This window comes from Nipponia nippon, unplaced genomic scaffold, assembly GCF_047370975.1.
Source record: "Nipponia nippon isolate SJK-2023a ecotype South Korea unplaced genomic scaffold, ASM4737097v1 scaffold_7, whole genome shotgun sequence".
Lineage (NCBI taxonomy): Eukaryota > Metazoa > Chordata > Aves > Pelecaniformes > Threskiornithidae > Nipponia > Nipponia nippon.
In genome coordinates, this window is record NW_028262391.1 from 30,818,293 (window position 1) to 30,835,843 (window position 17,551).

At 59.3% G+C, this 17,551-nt stretch overlaps 1 protein-coding gene across 3 annotated transcripts; it reads left to right on the forward strand.

The window, feature by feature from the left end:
• The first annotated feature begins 1,620 nt into the window (after positions 1 to 1,620).
• On the forward strand, positions 1,621 to 17,532 carry KIFC3 (kinesin family member C3). 3 transcript variants are annotated; one of them, XM_087739082.1, is made up of 21 exons: positions 1,621 to 1,691; positions 2,601 to 2,715; positions 4,364 to 4,509; positions 5,860 to 6,007; positions 8,125 to 8,321; positions 10,692 to 10,757; positions 11,217 to 11,360; positions 11,438 to 11,677; positions 11,910 to 12,083; positions 12,224 to 12,371; positions 12,461 to 12,591; positions 12,684 to 12,795; positions 13,056 to 13,237; positions 13,329 to 13,433; positions 13,692 to 13,822; positions 14,529 to 14,652; positions 15,113 to 15,242; positions 15,360 to 15,589; positions 16,260 to 16,394; positions 16,747 to 16,855; positions 17,396 to 17,532. In XM_087739082.1, exons 2-21 carry the CDS (start codon positions 2,631 to 2,633, stop codon positions 17,419 to 17,421), a joined length of 2,763 nt encoding a protein of 920 aa, XP_087595208.1. In that variant the 5' UTR covers positions 1,621 to 1,691; positions 2,601 to 2,630; the 3' UTR covers positions 17,422 to 17,532. The 3 variants fall into 3 exon arrangements, with proteins under 3 accessions (XP_087595208.1, XP_087595207.1, XP_087595209.1); XM_087739081.1 differs by having other exon boundaries at positions 1,654 to 1,691; positions 2,392 to 2,715; XM_087739083.1 differs by lacking the exon at positions 1,621 to 1,691 and adding an exon at positions 17,159 to 17,187 and having other exon boundaries at positions 2,073 to 2,715.
• Positions 17,533 to 17,551: the final 19 nt, after the last annotated feature.

The window sequence follows — 17,551 nt, forward strand, 5'->3', positions numbered from 1 at the left end:
AGCTGAAGCGAAGGGGAGGCGCCGCTTTGCAGAGGCTGGGAGGTTTTTGCTGTTTTTTTTCTGCTGTGCTGGCTGCGGCGGGGAGGCAGCCGCAGCACAGAGGTGGAGGCAGCTGCCGGGCCAGGATGGCATTTGCTTCTCAGGGATGAGGTGCTGTGGCACGGGTGAATGACGTGGGGACATGGAGGTGACCCTTCCCAGCCCCCTTTCCCTGGGGTGAGTGGCTGGAGCAGCTTGTCCCCCCTCCCAGTGACTCCCCATCACCCCCCATCCGTGGGGCTGGCTCTTGGCAGGGGATGGGGTGGCATGTCCTGAGGGAGTCTCTGAGGATGCCCAAGAGGGAAATGCTGGGGTGAAAGGACAAGGCTAAATCCTGCTCCAAACCCAGCCAGGAATGAGCAAAAGGCTGTGACTGAGCGTGGCCGGGTGGGAGGCAGAGGACCCCCTGACCCGAGGGGAGCGCACCCCACTGGTGGGCAGAGCCTTCTCCTTCCCAGCCTCTCAGGGCTGCCACCAAGCCTGCATCTCCCAAAGGACCACCACCCCTGCATCCCCGAACCTGCGCAGGACCCATGCACCCCACGGGTCAGCCCGACATCAGGTGTGCGGATGTGAGCCATCAGCACGGGGCACCCGCCGCCGCTGCCACGGATGCCAAGTTAAGTTTTGATGTGGGAAATATCCGGTACTGCCAGTTAATTACCATGAACAAGTCATGAGTAACTTGTGTCACCCAAACCAGCCATTAACATAATGATTGTATGTGCAATACAGACAGGTAGATACAAATCACACCCTAAAAATGCATATAAATTATATTTAAAGCAGAACTTCGTATTGCCTTTCTGACACTAGGGCCTTTGGAGAGGTCTCAGGGCACATCATGCTGTTTTCTTCACGCCCGCGGGTTAGAAACAAGTTGTTTTCCTGGTGAAATCTGGGTCCCTGGGCCCCTGTGAGCCTGGGGTGCCGGTCGGCGTCGGTGCCAGCAGACGCACTGGCATTTGGGAGCGGTGGGGATGTAGTGGAGGGTGGGGGCACAGTTTGTCACCTCTGGTCCTTGGCATGTGGGTCACCAGCGCCGCGGTCACCTTCTTGGTGGTGCTGGTGGCTCTGTCCCCATCGTCCCCCAGAGGAGTGCCACAGCCACAGCCGTGCCGGGGTTTGGTGCTGCAGGAGGAGGGGCAGGAGCACCCCAATGAGCTATGCCGGGCTGGGGTGCAGGGGGAGGATGGGGGTACACCAGGGCTCCCCGAAGAGCACTGGGATGGGGGTGGGAAGGGCCAGGGACACAGCAGGGGTACCAGGGACACAGCGGGAGCCCCCCAGGGCTCTGACAAGGGGGGGTCAGGGGAGCACGGGGGGACCGGACCGGGACGCCCTGGGAAGGGTCGGGGGGACACCGGGGCTCCCCTGAGCTCCCCAGGGCTCCAGCAAGAGGGGCTGGGGGTGCAGCCGGGACGCCCCGGGAGCTTCCCCGGAGCCCCGCGCCCGCCGGGGCCGCCGCCGCCCGGTGCGGGGAGGAGGGGAGCCCCGCCTCCGCCGCCCGTCGGGGGTTCCAAGGGTTTCCATGGCAACGAGAGCGGGGCGGAGCTCGGCGTTTCCGTTACCGAAGTGCCCGGGAAGGCGGAGGCGGGGACGGGGACGGGGCTGGCGCCGGCTGTCCCGCCGCTGCCGTCGCTCCGCGCCCGGTGAGTGGCCCCGCGGGGGCGGCACCGGCACCGCCGGGGGGCGGGGGCAAGCCCGACTGGACCGGACCGGATCGGACCGGACCGGAGCGGACCGGGGCTCCCTTTGTCTGAGGGGACTGGGAGCGCCCGGCACGGAGCACCCGGGGCGGCGGCGAGAGCACGGCTCCCCGTTAGCGTGCAGCGGGCGGCGCCGCCGCCGCAACCGGCACCGGGATCGGCACCGGCACCCGGGACCGGCGGGGCGCGGGGCGGGGCGGGGCGGGGCGGGGCGTTGCCGGGCCTCTGCGCACCGGCACCGGCACCGGCATCGGCATCGGCATCGGCATCGGGGGGGGGGGGGGGGGAGGCGCGGGGCGGGGCTGCGCCTCCTGCGCGCCGGGACCGGGACCGGGACCGGGACGTGGAACCGGGACCGGGACCGCCCTCCTCGGGGCCTCCAGCGCCGCCGCGCCCGCCGGTTGGGAGAACAAGGGACCCCCGCGGCGGACGGGGCGGCAGCCGGGGCTCCGCGACCCCTTCCCCCGCCGAGGCACCCCCGGTCCCGGCTGCGGGCGGTGGGCTGCAGGCTGCGGGGGCTGCCCGGCCCGGGGACGGGGCTGCCCTGGGCTGCCCGCGGTCGTGGAGTTAATAAATAAATAACCCCCAACTCACGGTTAGGAGGAGCCTGGAAAGGCTTCAGCAATGAGTAAATTAATTACAGACACGGTTTATGTCACATCCGCCGGGAGCACGGAGGGAACCCCGGGGCTTTCGGCACCCCGGCCCCGGGAGTGAAATCGGGATTGATGCAACTTTCCATGGGCTTCGGGAGTCGGGGACGGTATCACCGTTGTGGTTTGCTCCGGCACGGTCCCCTGGGCTTTCACAGCTGGAAACCGAGGCAGGCTCTTCCCTTGCGCTTATCTGCAGAGGTGTCACTGTGCTTGGGACCCCCGTGCCATGATCACATCCCGCAAAACCTGGGATCTAGGATCTGTGCCCTCCACAAGAGCTGCCTGGAAGACGAAGGACCTTGCCCCAGAGGGTGAGTACGGCGCGGTGGCGCGTCCTTTTCCGTTGGGGCTCAGCCTGCCACACTCACGCCCTTGCTCATGCTTGGGGAAGGAGAGGCCGGGAACAGGCCAGCCTGCATTTTTCACATTTCTTTCTGGATGAAGCTCAGGATTTGAGAAACAGAGACTTGGAAGTGTGTGCGAAACGGTAGGCAGCTGGCAGGGTGAGCAGAGACGGCTGCCTCGTCTCCCTCCTGGCCCTTCCTAGCAGGAAGCTTAGGGAGAAAGGTTAAAATTCAACATATAGAAAGAAAACGGAGCGATATGCATGGCAGGGAAGACGCTCGGTCCTTGCTTCTCCCTGGCCTCAGCTCCTTGGAAGGGCTGCTTATCTCTCTCCAGCGCACAGACCCCATAGGTGAGTTTAGTTGAGGACTTTTGTCCACAGCGGCTGAGCTGTTTTGCAGGCGGGCGGGCAGCTGCTTGCCCCAACCTGCAGCTGCTTGTCGGGAATCAGTCCTTCCCACCTCCCTCACCGGTGGTGCTGGATGGGTTTCGGCAAAGGGGGAGGCTGAACTCCCCTATTTGGGCTTTTTTAGCTGTTGACTTCAGTGTTTGCCATCCCTATTTGCTGGCAGCTGCTTATCCAGGCACTGCTTCTTCCCTGGCTTTTGGGGCAGCCCAGCTGAACACTGGTTGGCATCAAAGCCTCCAAAATGGGGTTTTTCAGCACTTCCTCTGCCCGGCAGCTGCCGCTGCCCATGTAGAACTCATTACCTTTTATCTGGGCATTTGCCAGTGCTTTGGAAATGCTCAATTTTCACGTTGCGCGCAAAATGTTATGGCTAATTACAGGCTGGGAAGAAGTCCAGAGCTATGGACCGACTTCACTGGGGCACATCTGCCTCCAGATGCTGCTTCTGTCTCTGGCCTAAGCGCATCCAGATGATTTTAAGGAAAGAACTGCATTAGTGCGGTTTTATTTGTGGGTTGTTGATTTTTTTTCCTGCCTGCAAGAGAAGCCATTTGGCTGCTCGTGGTGGTGGCAGTGCTTGTGGCAGGCGGATGGGAAGGGAGCACAAGGTCCCCAAGCAGGTCCTGTTGGGACATAGTCCTCACCAGCCGCTTTTCCCATCGCAGAGCAGGACACAGCCATGGGAAAAAGCTCCTCGAGATGCTGTTTTCCTTCTGTGTGGCTCAGAAGGGCAGGGAACTGCTGCCCTGTCTGCTTTCAGGTTTGGCTGCATGACAAATAAAGGAAATATTTGGGGGCAGTGGAGGGAGGTGACTCTGGCAGGGTCTGTCCGTCTGGTTTCGGTGATGCAAGCTGGCTTTGGCAGCTTTTCCGAGATAACATCGCGGGAAGCAGAGCGGCTTGGTGAGGGGCAGGGGTAGGATGTCCCCAGTGGGGGGACGTATCTGGTCCTGCAGAGGACAGACAGATGCTACACCCTGAATTCTCATTACTAGTTGTTGGCAACCAGTCTCCGCCCCCTGAAGGGCTAATTTTTCTAATTAACATAATTAACATTTTTAATAAAAGTCATGCACCATCTCCGCTGCTCCAGTGCGGTGGTAGCAGTGAGGAGGAGGAGGAGGTGGGTTTGCTGAGTGAGGCCGAAGGCTGTGTCCATCCCGGGCTCTCAGGTTGATCCAGTGATGCTTTTCACTCCATCTCAGGCTGTGGGCAGAACACATTTGTCACCAGGAGCGGAGCGGGTACCTCTCCCCAGATTCCTCTGCTGCCTGCACTGGTTCACCATAAAATCCTGAGCGTGAGCTGGCCGGACGCTGGAAACCCCCACGGGCTCTGCCTGGCTCTCCAGGTGAGCATGCTGAACCGGTCACAGCTTGGGCGGGGAGGATGTTTTTGGGGTGGTGAGGAGGATGCCCTGTACCCTGCTGGGCCATCCCTCAATGGGAGCTGGCTGGTCCCCCCCCATCACCACAGCAGGTTTTCTCCTCGACCCTGGTGCTGCATGCCTCGAGCAGAGCTGCTGCCTGGCTGAGGAGGGAAGAGCATCTCCAGAAAGTCAGAAGGCATCAAAAAATGCCAGGGAACAGCTGGGAATAACATTTTCTGGGTGACTTCTGGGTCATGTAGGCCAGAGAGCTCAGGGCAGAAGGGTGATAAGAAAATGCAGCGCTGTGAGATGGTGTTTGCCAGCGGGAGCAGGAGGAGAAGGCAGCTACCGTGGCCGAGTACAGTGTCAGGATACCATGTACTGGTGTTGCTGCCACCAGTTCATTCTGGGCTTCCGGCAAATCATTTAAATTCCCCTTCTTTGAAAAGAAGGAAAACACCTTCTTATCTCATACTACCCTTGATGAATTCCCTCCGGCAAAACCCTCCCAGAGTCTCAAATGTAGAGGCACTGCAGACACGTGGCTTCTCCAGGAGGATGCTGCTGCTGCCTCCTTCCAAATTACTCTCAGAAATATTTAGCATGTACTGAATATTCGCCCCTCTCCTGGGGTAAGATGGGTTTCCCCAGCATCACTGGCCTGTGGGGTGATGCCACGGGCTCTGAGATGAGATATAAGTAAGAAAAGGCACTTTTGAGCATGGCAGGGAGCGATTCTGTGAGCTTGGCCAATCAGCAGCTCAGATTTCCGAAAGCATCCGTGCTGTAGCACTTTTTTAAATGGTGATAAAAAAGGCAGATTTATTTTTTTTTCTCTGCAAGCCAGTGATAGATAACGTTAGATACAGACATTTGGGACTTTCTCTATATTCCTTTCCCTCCTTCCAGATTTCTTCTCTGATATTTTCAGAGCTGTGTTCCATCCCACGGGGCATGGCATTACCTGAGCCACAGCTCACCAGTGAGCATCTTCACATTCAACCCTGCCTGAAAGCCAGGGTCTTTTTTTTTAAGACCAGAAAGAGAAAAATAGGTAATATTCAGTATAACTGCATGACCAAGCTAAGGGAAGTTGTTGTTTATGGGGAGAACTAAAAGCAACACGATAAATTCATCACAGCAGCTTCCCAACACCAAAATCTCTCAGAAGGAGGGTTTCCCCAGGTCCCACTGTCCTGTCCTCTGCAACCTCCTCCCTGCTCGCTCCTCCTGGCCAGCCCAGTGAAATGCTGGCTGCCGGCACCATGTCCACCACAATGCGCACGGTTGCTGCATCTCAGATCTCCGTCGTGTTTCTTCTTGTGGACACAGGCCCTGCAAGAGACAGCGGGCGAGCAGCAGGAGGAGAGCTGGCACTGCGCCCTCACACTGGCCACGGAGGAGCCGCCGGCATCCCCCCGTGAGCCAGCAGCTGCCACGCCGGTGCAGGAAGCCTCCACCATGAACCTGGAGAAAGCAGGTAAGGGGAAAACTGCGATGCGGCAGCAGGCACTCGGGAGGAGAGATGCGATGGGATGAGCGCCCGGTACCTGCTGGTGGGTACTGGGAGGACCTCTCCTCTTTTGGGGTGCACATAGACACGCGACTGCGCTCACTGTGGGTGATTGGGTCTCGGTAGAGATCAACCAGCCAGCTGTTGTATGATGCCAGGCGACTGATGAATTATTTAACCGGGTGAACAGAGCAGGTGAGCACCAGCAAACCCACCACTCTTTCCTCTCTCCTAAGGAAATGCTTGCAGTGGGTGTGGCTGTGCTGGGGCACGTGAATCCCTGTGGTTTCCCCTCTTTCTCTGTCAGGACTAAATTGTCCGGGCTTGTCAGCGTGCATTCCGGGAGCTGCTCCTGGCATGGTCCCCAGCTGGGTGGTGCGAAGGGGCAGGGATGCAGAAGGAAGGGAGTCTGCATGGCAATGGTAATGGGGCAGAGCCATGGAAATGGCCACCTTTCCAAGTGGGTTTCAAAGCATTTGGGAAAACAGGAGGGTCAGCACGTCACGCCTGCCATGCTCAGACCCCATGTTGCCACCAGTGCGTCTGCCCAGTGGTAGATGTAACACAGGTCCAGCTGGCATCTCCTCTCCCAAGGATGCTCTTGCAGAAAGAAGGTGTTGGAGCAAGAAGGAGCATGTTACCCATGTGGGATCACCCCTGCCTAGCAGTTTGACTTGCAGCCGGGTGTCATGGCTTTGAACCTGGCTCTGCCTTTGGTCCCAGCCCAGGATTAGTGTGGATGATGTGTGCAGACACGCGGTGTTTCCACAGGAGCCCTGGTGCCTCCTGTAATCGTCTTATCCCTGCACGCTCCCCAAGGGGCAAGAGCTGGTGTTCCTGTTAACTTCAGGAGTTTTGGGGTGGGTTTTGTGTGTGTTGGGTTTAAAGGGAACATCACAGTCCCCTGCTTGAGCTGGGCTGAGCTTTCAGCACAGAAAGAAAGAAAAGCCAGTGCCCATCGGCGCTGTTTCAGGATATCCAGCCCAAGGCAGGAAGACAAAATCCAGTGACCACTTCTGCAGACATTGCCAGATAAGTCTCTTGGCACACAGTCAAGAGCAGAGTCGTCATTCGGTCCTAGCATTTCATTTTTTTGCCCACTCTGCTGGCTCCTTGACTCCCTTTAAAGGTAGAAAGTCTGATTCACAGACAAAAAAAGTCTTGCTTCTTGTATTCAGGATGTTTCCCATAAAGCAGGCAGCATCTGCCCACAGGCAGTGAAGCAATTCCCAGCATCACCTCCTGCCTTTGAAACCTCAGGTTTCTGGTGGCAGCAGACAAAATCTACGGCAGGCAGGGAAGGGCGCCGGGCAGCCGGGATCCTGGCTGCTGGTTTGCCCACTGCTGTGCCTCATCCCCACATTGGAAATGAGTCAGGCCAGCTCATTTCTTCTTGGGAACTACCAAGTCAGTTAGGGATTCATTTGGTAGGCTCTGATGTATGGCCAGATTGGCTTCTGTCAGCACCGCTGGCTCTATTAACACACAGAAAACGATGTTTAAAATAATACTAGGAAGGTTAGAAAGCCATACGCGCAAGGATTAGGCAATACGGCCCATTCAGGGTACCCATATAATTTTAATTTGGCTTCCATTATATTTGTGTGTAATGATGCAGTCTTTAATAACATGATCACATACTGGTTTTCCACCGGCACCTACTCATTCAGAAAAAAGGATACTGGGATGAATCAGAGCGCCATGGTGAAGGTGGTTGTTATCTGAGTGAGGCTGCAGCATTTCAGTGTGTGATGGGGCTGGGTCACGGCACGGTGGCACAGGCAGGCACTCAGTGTTACAGCCTGGGATGCTCTGCTGGCATCGGCAGATCCTTTCAGCTCCCACCCCCCACCAGGGGCTCACCTGGCCAGAACCCCACTGTTAGCCTGGCCGGCCGTGGTCAGCACCATGATGCTTGAGATGCACCTCCAGGCTTGTCACTGCTCTCCATAGGACTACTACAAGTCTCACTTAGCACCGTCCCGTCTCCACTGCAGCCCATGGGGATTCTTCCCATAGCTGGCATCCTGTTCTCCAGCGAGGTGGCCAGATCTTGACTTCCTTCATCTTTGCTCCCACTGCAGGAGCGAGGCTCTGCGGTGGGAAACGTGCCAGCCTGCCAGCAGCCCGTCCCTTCCCGGTGATCCAGAAGGTGATGGCCTCCATGGCACATCTGCAGGAGGAGAAGCTGCGGCTGCAGGAGGAGCTGCTGGGGCTGCAGGAGAAGCTCGCTGCCCGGGAGAACGATGAGCTCTCCCGCTCTCTCCAGCTGCAAGGCCAGGTATGGTGGGGACAGGGGGACACGAGGGAGTCCGTCGGGATCTCCAGCTTCAGGCTGTGGCTTGGCTGGAGCGCTGTGGCTTGCAGCTAGTGAGGGGCATGCTTGGAAGGAGCATAGGACCTTGATCATGGAGCATCTTCTCCACTCGGGTGTGTAGGGATGATCTGGGAGCTGGGTGCTGCTGAGCACTGTGGCCGTCTCACCAGCTTCGGCTTTGCCTCCCTTGGGATGTTTGCAGCCCCCCCGACTGATGTTACGGTGACACCGCAATAATGCTGGCAAGGGTGCGCGGCTCCTTGGACGTGATGCAGCCAGGAGGGCTTTGGGCATCAGGTCGGAGCCCTGAAGCAATTGTCCATCCTCCCAGCACAGGAACACCACCACAGGATAAGCTTGTTAGACTGACCCAGCAGATTAATTTTAGTGACTTTTGAGAGTCAGGAGGTGGAAAGTGAACGTGAAGGCACAGAGTTGTCTGCCGAAGGGGAGAGTGTTTTGTCCGTCGTGACCAGAACACCCTCAAAAACCATCTCCTGTGCTGGTGCGGCCACGTCCTCGGTGCGAGGACCAGGGTCGTCCCAGGGAGATTGAAATTCCAGCTGCTCGTAAGGGGATTTGCATGTGGCTGTTGTGGAAGCTGTTACAGTCAGGTTCTGCTTGTTCCACGGGTGTCAAAAAGGCGGAGATAATTGTCCTGCATTTGATTGGCATGCTCTGCATGACACAAGTGTGAGCACTGGCAGGATCCGGCCCTGTGCTGGCCAGTTCGGCAGCAAGCGCAGCCAACACCAGCCAGAGTGAAGCGCTGACCCAAACTTCCAAAGCTCGGGGATGGCTGGGCCACGGCTCGAGCCAGATCCAGCTGCCAAGGAGTCCCTATCACCTCCAGAGAGCAGGATGCAGCTGGAGATGCCTGAGCAGGTAGGGGATGGAGGTACTTCGGCATCTCTGGGCGCTGCTGGCACAGGGAGTGATGGGCATGCTCCAGTGTGTGCGTTGGCCGGCCGGGGTGGCGACTTCCCTGTAACAACCCGTGACTCTGTCTTCTTGGTCCCTCCCCTCTTTTAAAAATACTTTAAAACATCTCTTAATAATCTACCTTACTGAATATGGAAATGGGATTTTCCCACTCAAGCATGAGGCTGGTGCACTCGGCGCACGCTCAGCGCACGCTCAGCCTCCTGTCTGGAGCAGAGGAGCCCCACTGCGGAGGGAGGGGGGTTCCCAACTCAGGCAGGGAGCAGCCACCTTCCCCAGCTTGTGGCCGTAAGTGCATGGAGCTTGCTGGTAGAATCCCCAGCCATTCCCTGCTGAGCGTGTGGGGCTGAACAGGAGGTGCTGCCCACTGCACTGCCATCTCTGCAAGGGTGTGGCTTAATAACTTACCGTAATTAATTACAGCACCATGTCAGCACATCTGCATTTGTTATTAATCAGCAGTTCCTAAATTATGGTCCACAGAGGCCCGGTTGCTTAGAAAAAGCTGGTTATTGAGATGGGGCAATAGCCTGCCGTGTCCAGGCAAGGGGTTTGGCAGTGCAGTGGCTTCCCAGCGTGGGGAAACCGGGAGCTAGGCTGGGATCTGGGGGACAGCGGTGAAGTGGATGGCCAGGTCTGGCTCTCTCCTGGGTAAGTTTTGGGGAGACAGTGATGCTTGCCTGGCAGCCATCAGTTTTTTGGGCACGGAGGCAAGGCACAGAGCAGGCAGGCAAGCCCCATAAAAATGCAACTGACATTGCCAACATTAACTTGAATAAATGCAGACATATTTTTCTGGGAGCCTTGCTGGCTCCTGAAGTGTGGAGGAAAGGAGAGATGGGAACCGATGGTCCCTGCCCAAAAAAATCAAGGATTTCTGAAATCTGCCTGGTTCAGGAGGAGGGCAGCCTGGTCCCCATGAGATGCCCGGACAGGGGTGGCTGGGGAGCATCCTCCCATCAGACTTGGACACGCGGATGTCTCAAAGAGCTCCTGCTCTCTCTTTCTCCCAAGATAACTTTCCTAGAAAGAAAAATAGAGAAGGCAAAGTGAAGCTGTGTTGCAAGGGCAGGATGAAGCACTTCTGGCTCTTTAAACACAATTGTGGATAGGTTTGTTGTTTTCCTTCTCCAAAGATGATGCTATTTTTTTTTTTTAATAATGGTTTCTGCTAATGCTCAACATGGACAAATTATACCCATGGTCGAAGCAGGCCTTTCATTAATGCTCATTTTAATCAGCTCATGTGAATCAGGCGCTCAGAGCAAGGTAGAAAATTAAGGCGTAATGAAGGTGCGAGCCAGACTGGACGTTAGTGGCTGGGGTAGCACCACAGGGTCTCCTCCAAAAGCTGCTGAGATGCCTCCTGGTTAACCTTGCCTGTGTTGACAGGTTGAAACTCTGAAGGCGAAGCTCCTGGAGCAGGCGCAGGAGATCGGCCGGCTGCGCTCAGAGCTGGTGAGCTGCTGCCGGGGTTGGGCTGAGCCACCCTTGCCCCGAGGGGCACCAGAGCTGTGGGTCCTTGAGGAGGAGACAGCTCCTCCATGGGGAGGGTGTAGAAGGATTAAAACCTCCCCAGGGCTGCAGTTTGGACCCTGCGAGCTGAGGGAGAGACATTGAGGGACGAAAGTTTGTGGGATTTTCTGTCCAACGCAATGTCATGATCAGTGGTCCTGGTGCGCAGCAGGCAAAGGCTCCCCAGCGCTGTCGCTCTGTGGGGGAGAAGTGAAAGCCCCTCTGGGGACTGGAGCTCCCCTGGGAGCAGTGGGCTGGGGGCTCCCTGGGGTGCAGCAGGCTGGGGGTCCCCAACATAACAGGCTGGGGACTCCCCTGAGAGCAGCAGGCAGGGTCTCCCCTGGGGACGGCAGGCTGGGGCTCCCTGGGGTGCATCAGGCTTCCATCTTCTCCTGTCGGCAGGGCGGCACAGACACGGAGAAGCACCGGGACCTACTGGTGGCCGAGAATGAGCGGTTGCGGCAGGAGATGAAGGCATGCGAGGGGGAGCTGCGGGAGCTGCGGCGGCAGCAGCAGGCACCGTGCCAGGACTGTGCCCACCTCCAGGTGAGTCGTTGTCAGTGGCGGCAGGGTGACCGGCACCCATGGGTGACACGGCATCAGCTGTGCTGTTTCGGGGCCAGGAGAATGCCAGGCTGCAGGAACGGCTGTCCCAGCTGCAGCGGGAAGCGGAGGAGACGCGAGCCAAGCTGGCAGAGCTGGATCTGGAGGTGCAGCAGAAGACAAACCGCTTGGCCGAGGTGGAGCTGCGGCTCAAAGACTCCCTGGCCGAGAGAGCCGAGGAGGAGGAGCGGCTCAGCCGGCGGCTGCGGGACAGCCAGGAGACCATCGCCAGCCTCAAGTCCCAGCCCCAGCAGATAAAGGTGAGCGCCACAGGGCTCTCCATGTCTCCTGGCCAGACAAGGGGAGCTGGGCTGGGTGCCTAGCGGTGCCCAGTGGGTGCCCTTCAAGTGCCACCCATCCCTCTGCCCTGAGCACATCAGCACAGCACCATGATTTTGTAAACTAGACCTCTGGGCCAGTGCTGGCTCCATCCCAGGTCCCTCGGGTGCTGCTTCCCCAGTACACCCCATCTCTAGGTGCTTTTCCCCCCAGTACATCATCAAGACAGTGGAGGTGGAGTCAGCCAAGGCGAAGCAAGCCCTGTGCGAGAGCCAGTCCCGAAACCAGTACCTGCAGGAGCAGGTGGGGATGCAGAGGCAGGTGCTGAAGGAGATGGAGCAGCAGCTGCAGAGCTCCCAAAAGACAGCGGCTCAGCTCCGAGCTCAGGTCCGAGCACAATGGGTGTGAACTAGAAATCACCCCACCTGGCTCCACCGCGGTTCCTGCCTGCATGGTGCTTGCCAGGTGATGCGGTGCAGCAGCAGGTGGTCACCGGCTCAGCATTACCCCCCCTGCTCCTCTCCCAGATCATGATGTATGAGGCTGAGCTGGAGCGAGCCCATGGGCAGATGCTGGAGGAGATGCAGGCCATGGAGGAGGAGAAGAACCGTGCCATCGAAGAGGCATTTTCCCGTGCCCAAATGGAGATGAAGGCGGTGCACGAAAACCTGGCAGGTGAGGAGGGGGCGGGGGGCTCACAGGGTTGCCTGGCTGGTGTTGGGTGTGTTGTGCCACCTGCCCCTCACCCTGCCTCCTGCCTGCAGGCGTCCGGACCAACCTGCTGACGCTGCAGCCAGCACTGCGCACCCTCACCCACGACTACAACAGCCTGAAGCGTCAGGTCCGTGACTTCCCCCTGCTCCTCCAGGAGACCCTGCGGAGTGCCAGGGCTGAGGTGAGCCCCCTGGGACCACCACCACAGCTCTTCCCCATGCAGGATGGGGATGCTGGGGGTGTCGCTGAGCTGCTGCTCTCCATCCCCCCCAGATTGGCCAGGCCATCGAGGATGTGCACAGCACCAACCGGGAGCTGCTGCGCAAGTACCGGCGGGAGCTGCAGCTCCGCAAGAAGTGTCACAATGAGCTGGTGCGGCTGAAAGGTGTGCAGGGGGGTGGCAGGTCCCATCATGGGAGAGTATGTCCCTGGGGGGGTAGGATGGACAGGGGAGCATCACCGTGCTGCACCCAAGCACCATGGCTTGGGTGCTCCGCATCCCAATAAGATGCTTGGGTTGGCGATGGGATGCTTTGGTCGGCAGCAGGGTACGGTGTTCAGCCCACCTCGTGTTTGACGGTGACAGGGGGTGGCAGCGGGATGTACTGGGGCTGACACCATCTCTGCATCCCCCCCCTGCCCAAGGAAACATTCGAGTTTTCGGGCGAGTCCGCCCCATTATGAAGGAGGATGGTGAGGGCCCGGAGGCAGCCAATGCAGTGACCTTCGACGCTGATGATGACGCCGTCCTGCACCTCCTGCACAAGGGGAAGCAGGTGTCCTTTGAGCTGGATAAGGTCTTCCCCCCGCAAGCATCCCAGGAGGAGGTGGGTGCGGCTGTCCCATGGGGATGGAAAAGCTGCTGGCGTGAGGTGGGGTCACAGCCACCTTCTCCTGATGCTGTTTGGTCCCCCCCAGGTGTTTCAGGAGGTTCAAGCCCTGGTCACCTCCTGCATTGACGGCTACAACGTCTGCATCTTTGCCTATGGGCAGACGGGGGCAGGAAAAACCTACACGATGGAGGTGAATTTGCCTGGCTTTGCTTCCCTCTTCTTCCTCGGCTTCCCATCCCATGGTGCCCAATCTCAGCACCCTCCCTAAACCAGGCTGGTGGCCAGCTTGGACCCAGGGTGCTCCAGTGGTGGTCACTGCTGCTGCCAAGGGGATTGTGCAGCCCTGCACAACACCTCCCTGGGCTTTGCTCCTGCTCAGAAAAGAATGCAGAATAAAATGCAAGAGAGTGTGTCCCCCCTCCCCCCATTTCTCACCCCAATCCATCAGGGAACAGCAGCAAACCCGGGCATCAACCAGCGGGCCCTGCAACTCCTCTTCTCTGAGGTGCGGAGCAAGGAGGCCGACTGGGACTACGCCATCAGTGTCAGCGCTGCCGAGATTTACAACGAGGCACTCAGGTATGGGGGGGGAGGGAAAAGCTTTCTGGTGGGGCAAGCAGAGCTGCTGGGGAGCCGGCATCGGTGGGCATCACCCCACACTGCTCTCCTCCCTGTCCCACCAGCCCTGCCTTGGCTGCACAGCTTGTTCCCAGGGCCTTGGGCACTGGATTTGGCCATGCAAGGATTTATTTTTAAATTTTTTTTTAGTGCATGCCACCCTTTCAAAGCACTCTCCCTTGAGCTCCATTACTTATACAGGCTCCCAGCCTTGCCACTGCCCCCACTCCCCTGGCCCTGATGCAGCGGCCAAGGCATCCTCCTCTCCTCCCTGCTCCTGCCTCCCTGGACGTTATATTTAGAAATTACTAACTGGAAGCTGGGAGCATGAGAAATATTCCTCCCCCCCCCAGGGCTGCCCAGCCACAGGGAGGAGGGGTCGGGAGAAGGCGGGGAGTGCATCAGTGTGGATAATGGGGACTGAGAATGGCAGTAAAGGGCAAGGATGGGAGTGTGGTCCAGGCTGGGCCAGAGCAGGCACACAGGAACCCGGCGGAAGCCGGAGAGCTGAGGTCTATACACAGGATGTGCAGCATCCCCGGGAAGAGGGCTGTTCTGGCAGCCTTGGCACGCAGCCCTGAGCCGTGGCAGGGATGCTGTCCTGGAGGGGAGCTCGCAGCTCCCCCCACCCTGGGGTGGGGATGGTGACAGGTACACCTTTGCCCAGGGATTTGCTGGGGAAGGAGCCACAGGAGAAGCTGGAGATCAAGCTGTGCCCCGATGGCAGCGGACAGCTCTACGTGCCTGGGCTGACCGAGTTCAGGGTGCAGAGCGTGGAGGACATCAACAAGGTGCAGGGAGATGGGGGGGCGGTGGGAGAAGGAGGGTAGCATCAGGGGTGCAATGAATTGCGGGAGGAGGGAGTGTCTCTGGTGCATGATTCCCGCATTCAGGAGTATTTCTGAAGCATCAGGGAGTGACAGAGACCAAAATAGGTCCCCGGGTGTGATGTGATGGTCACTGTCCCATGGGGTGAGCCGCAGGGGGGTAAAAATAAAAGCGTGGGGCCCAGGCAGCTCCCAGGGGATTAGCAGGATGTCGGCTGTCACCGCAGTGCCCTGCCTGTCACCCTCTGCCTTCAGTGCGTCACCCAGGCTGTGACCTGACAGCTATCATCACCCTGATGGACTAGGCACCTCCTTGGGGGGCTGTCGCTCGGGTTACGTCCCCAGGGGTTCCCAGGTCATGGTGGGGGTTGTGGTGGCTTTGGGGCATGCTGGCCTCACCCTCCACTTCCCCGGGCTCCCCCAGGTCTTCGAGTTCGGCCACATCAACCGGGCAACAGAGTGCACCAACCTGAATGAGCACAGCTCCCGCTCCCATGCCCTCCTCATCGTCACCGTCCATGGACTCGACCGCAGCACAGGGCTCCGCACCACAGGTGGGTGCCATGTGGCAAGCCCCTCACCAGGACGTCTGGGCCATGGCATCCCCAGGGTGCGCAGGGTCAGGCACTGACACCAGCTGGGGGGGGCGGGGCTTGGCTGTGTGTCCCCAGGGAAGCTGAACCTGGTGGACCTGGCGGGATCAGAGCGGGTCGGGCGGTCGGGTGCGGAAGGCAGCCGGCTCCGCGAGGCACAGCACATCAACAAGTCCCTCTCGGCACTGGGTGACGTCATTTATGCTCTGCGCTCCCGGCAGGGCCACGTGCCCTTCCGCAACTCCAAGCTGACCTACCTCCTGCAGGACTCGCTTAGCGGTGACAGCAAGACACTCATGATGGTGCAGGTAGGGGCTGGGCATTCGGTGCCTGTTGGCATCTCCACGGCCAGTTGGTGCAGTTTTTGGGATGGGTTTGGTCCCTGTTCACCCTGGTGCTGGGGCAGGCAGGAGGGATGCTGGAGGCTGGGACCAGGGGGCTGGGCTTGCACATGGGGACATCCTCCAGTCTCCAGCCACGGTGCCAGGGTAGCTGTGCCCCCATCTCTGTGCCCCAGATGAGGACAAGGGATAAGGGGATGAACTTGAAGGTCCATGATCCTGCCCTCCTTACTTGCGCATGGATGTTGTCCCTATGGGCACGGTTTCCTTGCATGTTGGCGTCTCCCTGTCCCCTCTCATGCTGGGAGGATTTTTGTGCTCTGGCAGCTGCTCCATCCCTGCCCTGTGACCTGTCCCCCCAGCTGCCTGCGCCCACACCGAGCCCCCTCGGGGGGTGCCCAAGCCCCTGCCACCTGCTGCAGCTTTTCCTGGCTGTCCCTCGTGCTGGGGTGGCTGGTGACAGGGGATCTGGCTGGCTCAGACACTGGCCAGGGCGCAGATGGATGGCGCTATCCTGGGAGCAGCGGATTAATAATAGCATCTCGGTGGCCTGGCACTAGCATGTTTGCTGGGGCAGGGAGCCCTGGGGGCGTGCAGGCAGCTGGCAGGGTGACTTTCTGCTCCTGCCTGACCACAGGTCTCCCCTGCCGAGAAAAACACCAGTGAGACACTGTGCTCCCTGAAGTTTGCTGAGAGGGTTCGCTCCGTGGAGCTGGGTCCTGTCTCCCGCAAGGCTGAGCTGGCCTCCTGGCCCAGCCAGGAGCAGCTGGAGGTAACTGAGGGGCCACCGGTGCCCTTCCTCTTCCCCTTCACCCCAGGGGGACCCCCTGTTTTGCCCCCATGTGTGGTTCCCAGGGCTGTTTGCTGTTGGGTGTCCCCCTGGAGCTGCCTTCATTGGGGAGCATCACCTAGTGGGATGCAGGCTGTCCCCAAGCAGGGCATCCAGCCGATGCTGGCACCTTGGCTCTTCCAAGCCCTGTTTTGCAGCAGCCCAATGGTATCCCCAGAGCACATTTGGACACTGCTACCCAGGCAGGCACAGTCTGCCCATGAGCCCATCTCCATCCCTTCCCTCTGAGAACTGGTGTGGGCTGACCCTGGGGCTGTGCCCCATCTCCCCCCAGGGTGACACGCCGGGGACCGCAGCACCCTCTGGCCGGGGCCATGCATCCCCCAGCCCGGGGCAGCTCTCCAGCCGTGCTGCCTCCATCCGCAGGAAGCTCCAGACCTCAGGTGGGTGGTGGGGCACCGCAGCCCTGCTCCGCACCCCGGGTGCCCAGCCAGGGTCTCTCTGTCAGAGGAAGTGTCTGCTGCCAGCCTCGTCGCAGCCAGACACTGGCAAGCAAAGCTGGGGGGGGGGGGGGGGGGAAGGGGGCAAGCTAGCTCATTTGTAATCAGCTCATTAACGAATGGCTAATTAGCCATCGGGAGCCTGGTTAGCACTTCCCCAAGAGCACCCTGCTGCAAAGCCGCTGCCAGCGGCAGCAGGGCAGTGGCAGTGCCCCTGGGCTGAACCTCTTTCCCTTTCAATTTCAGCCTGAAGTAGGGGCAGCCATGGCTGCCAGGTGAGTGCCTGCGGCCGGGAGCCGGTGGAGGGCTCTGCTTTGGCCCCGCTTCCCAGGCAGGGATGCTGGGCTGTGCCGCTCACGGGGATGCTCATGGGGATGCTTGCAGTGCCAGCCCAATGCAGCACCTGCTGAAATGCCAACAAATGGGGCTGGGCCAATGATGGCCATGCCCCCTGCCCTGTGCGACCCACACGTCTCCCCACAGGGAAGCTGAGGCCGGTCCCTGTGTGACGAGTGCTAGCCCCGGCACCAAACCTGCTGCAGGACCCTACCCCTCATGGTGCTACAGAGAGTCGGCTGCTGGAAGACACAAAGGCTTCAGTGCCATTCCCTCACCCACCAGGACCTGTGACCAGAGGGT

What these genes read in the sequence shown, in the direction of transcription:
- KIFC3 (XM_087739082.1), top strand. Translation starts at nt 2,631, where the DNA reads ATGATCACATCCCGCAAAACCTGGGATCTAGGATCTGTGCCCTCCACA. An exon ending in GAAAAACCTACACGATGGAG is followed by an intron (nt 13,434 to 13,691) that starts GTGAATTTGCCT and finishes CCAATCCATCAG; the next exon opens with GGAACAGCAGCAAACCCGGG. An exon ending in GCGTGGAGGACATCAACAAG is followed by an intron (nt 14,653 to 15,112) that starts GTGCAGGGAGAT and finishes GGGCTCCCCCAG; the next exon opens with GTCTTCGAGTTCGGCCACAT.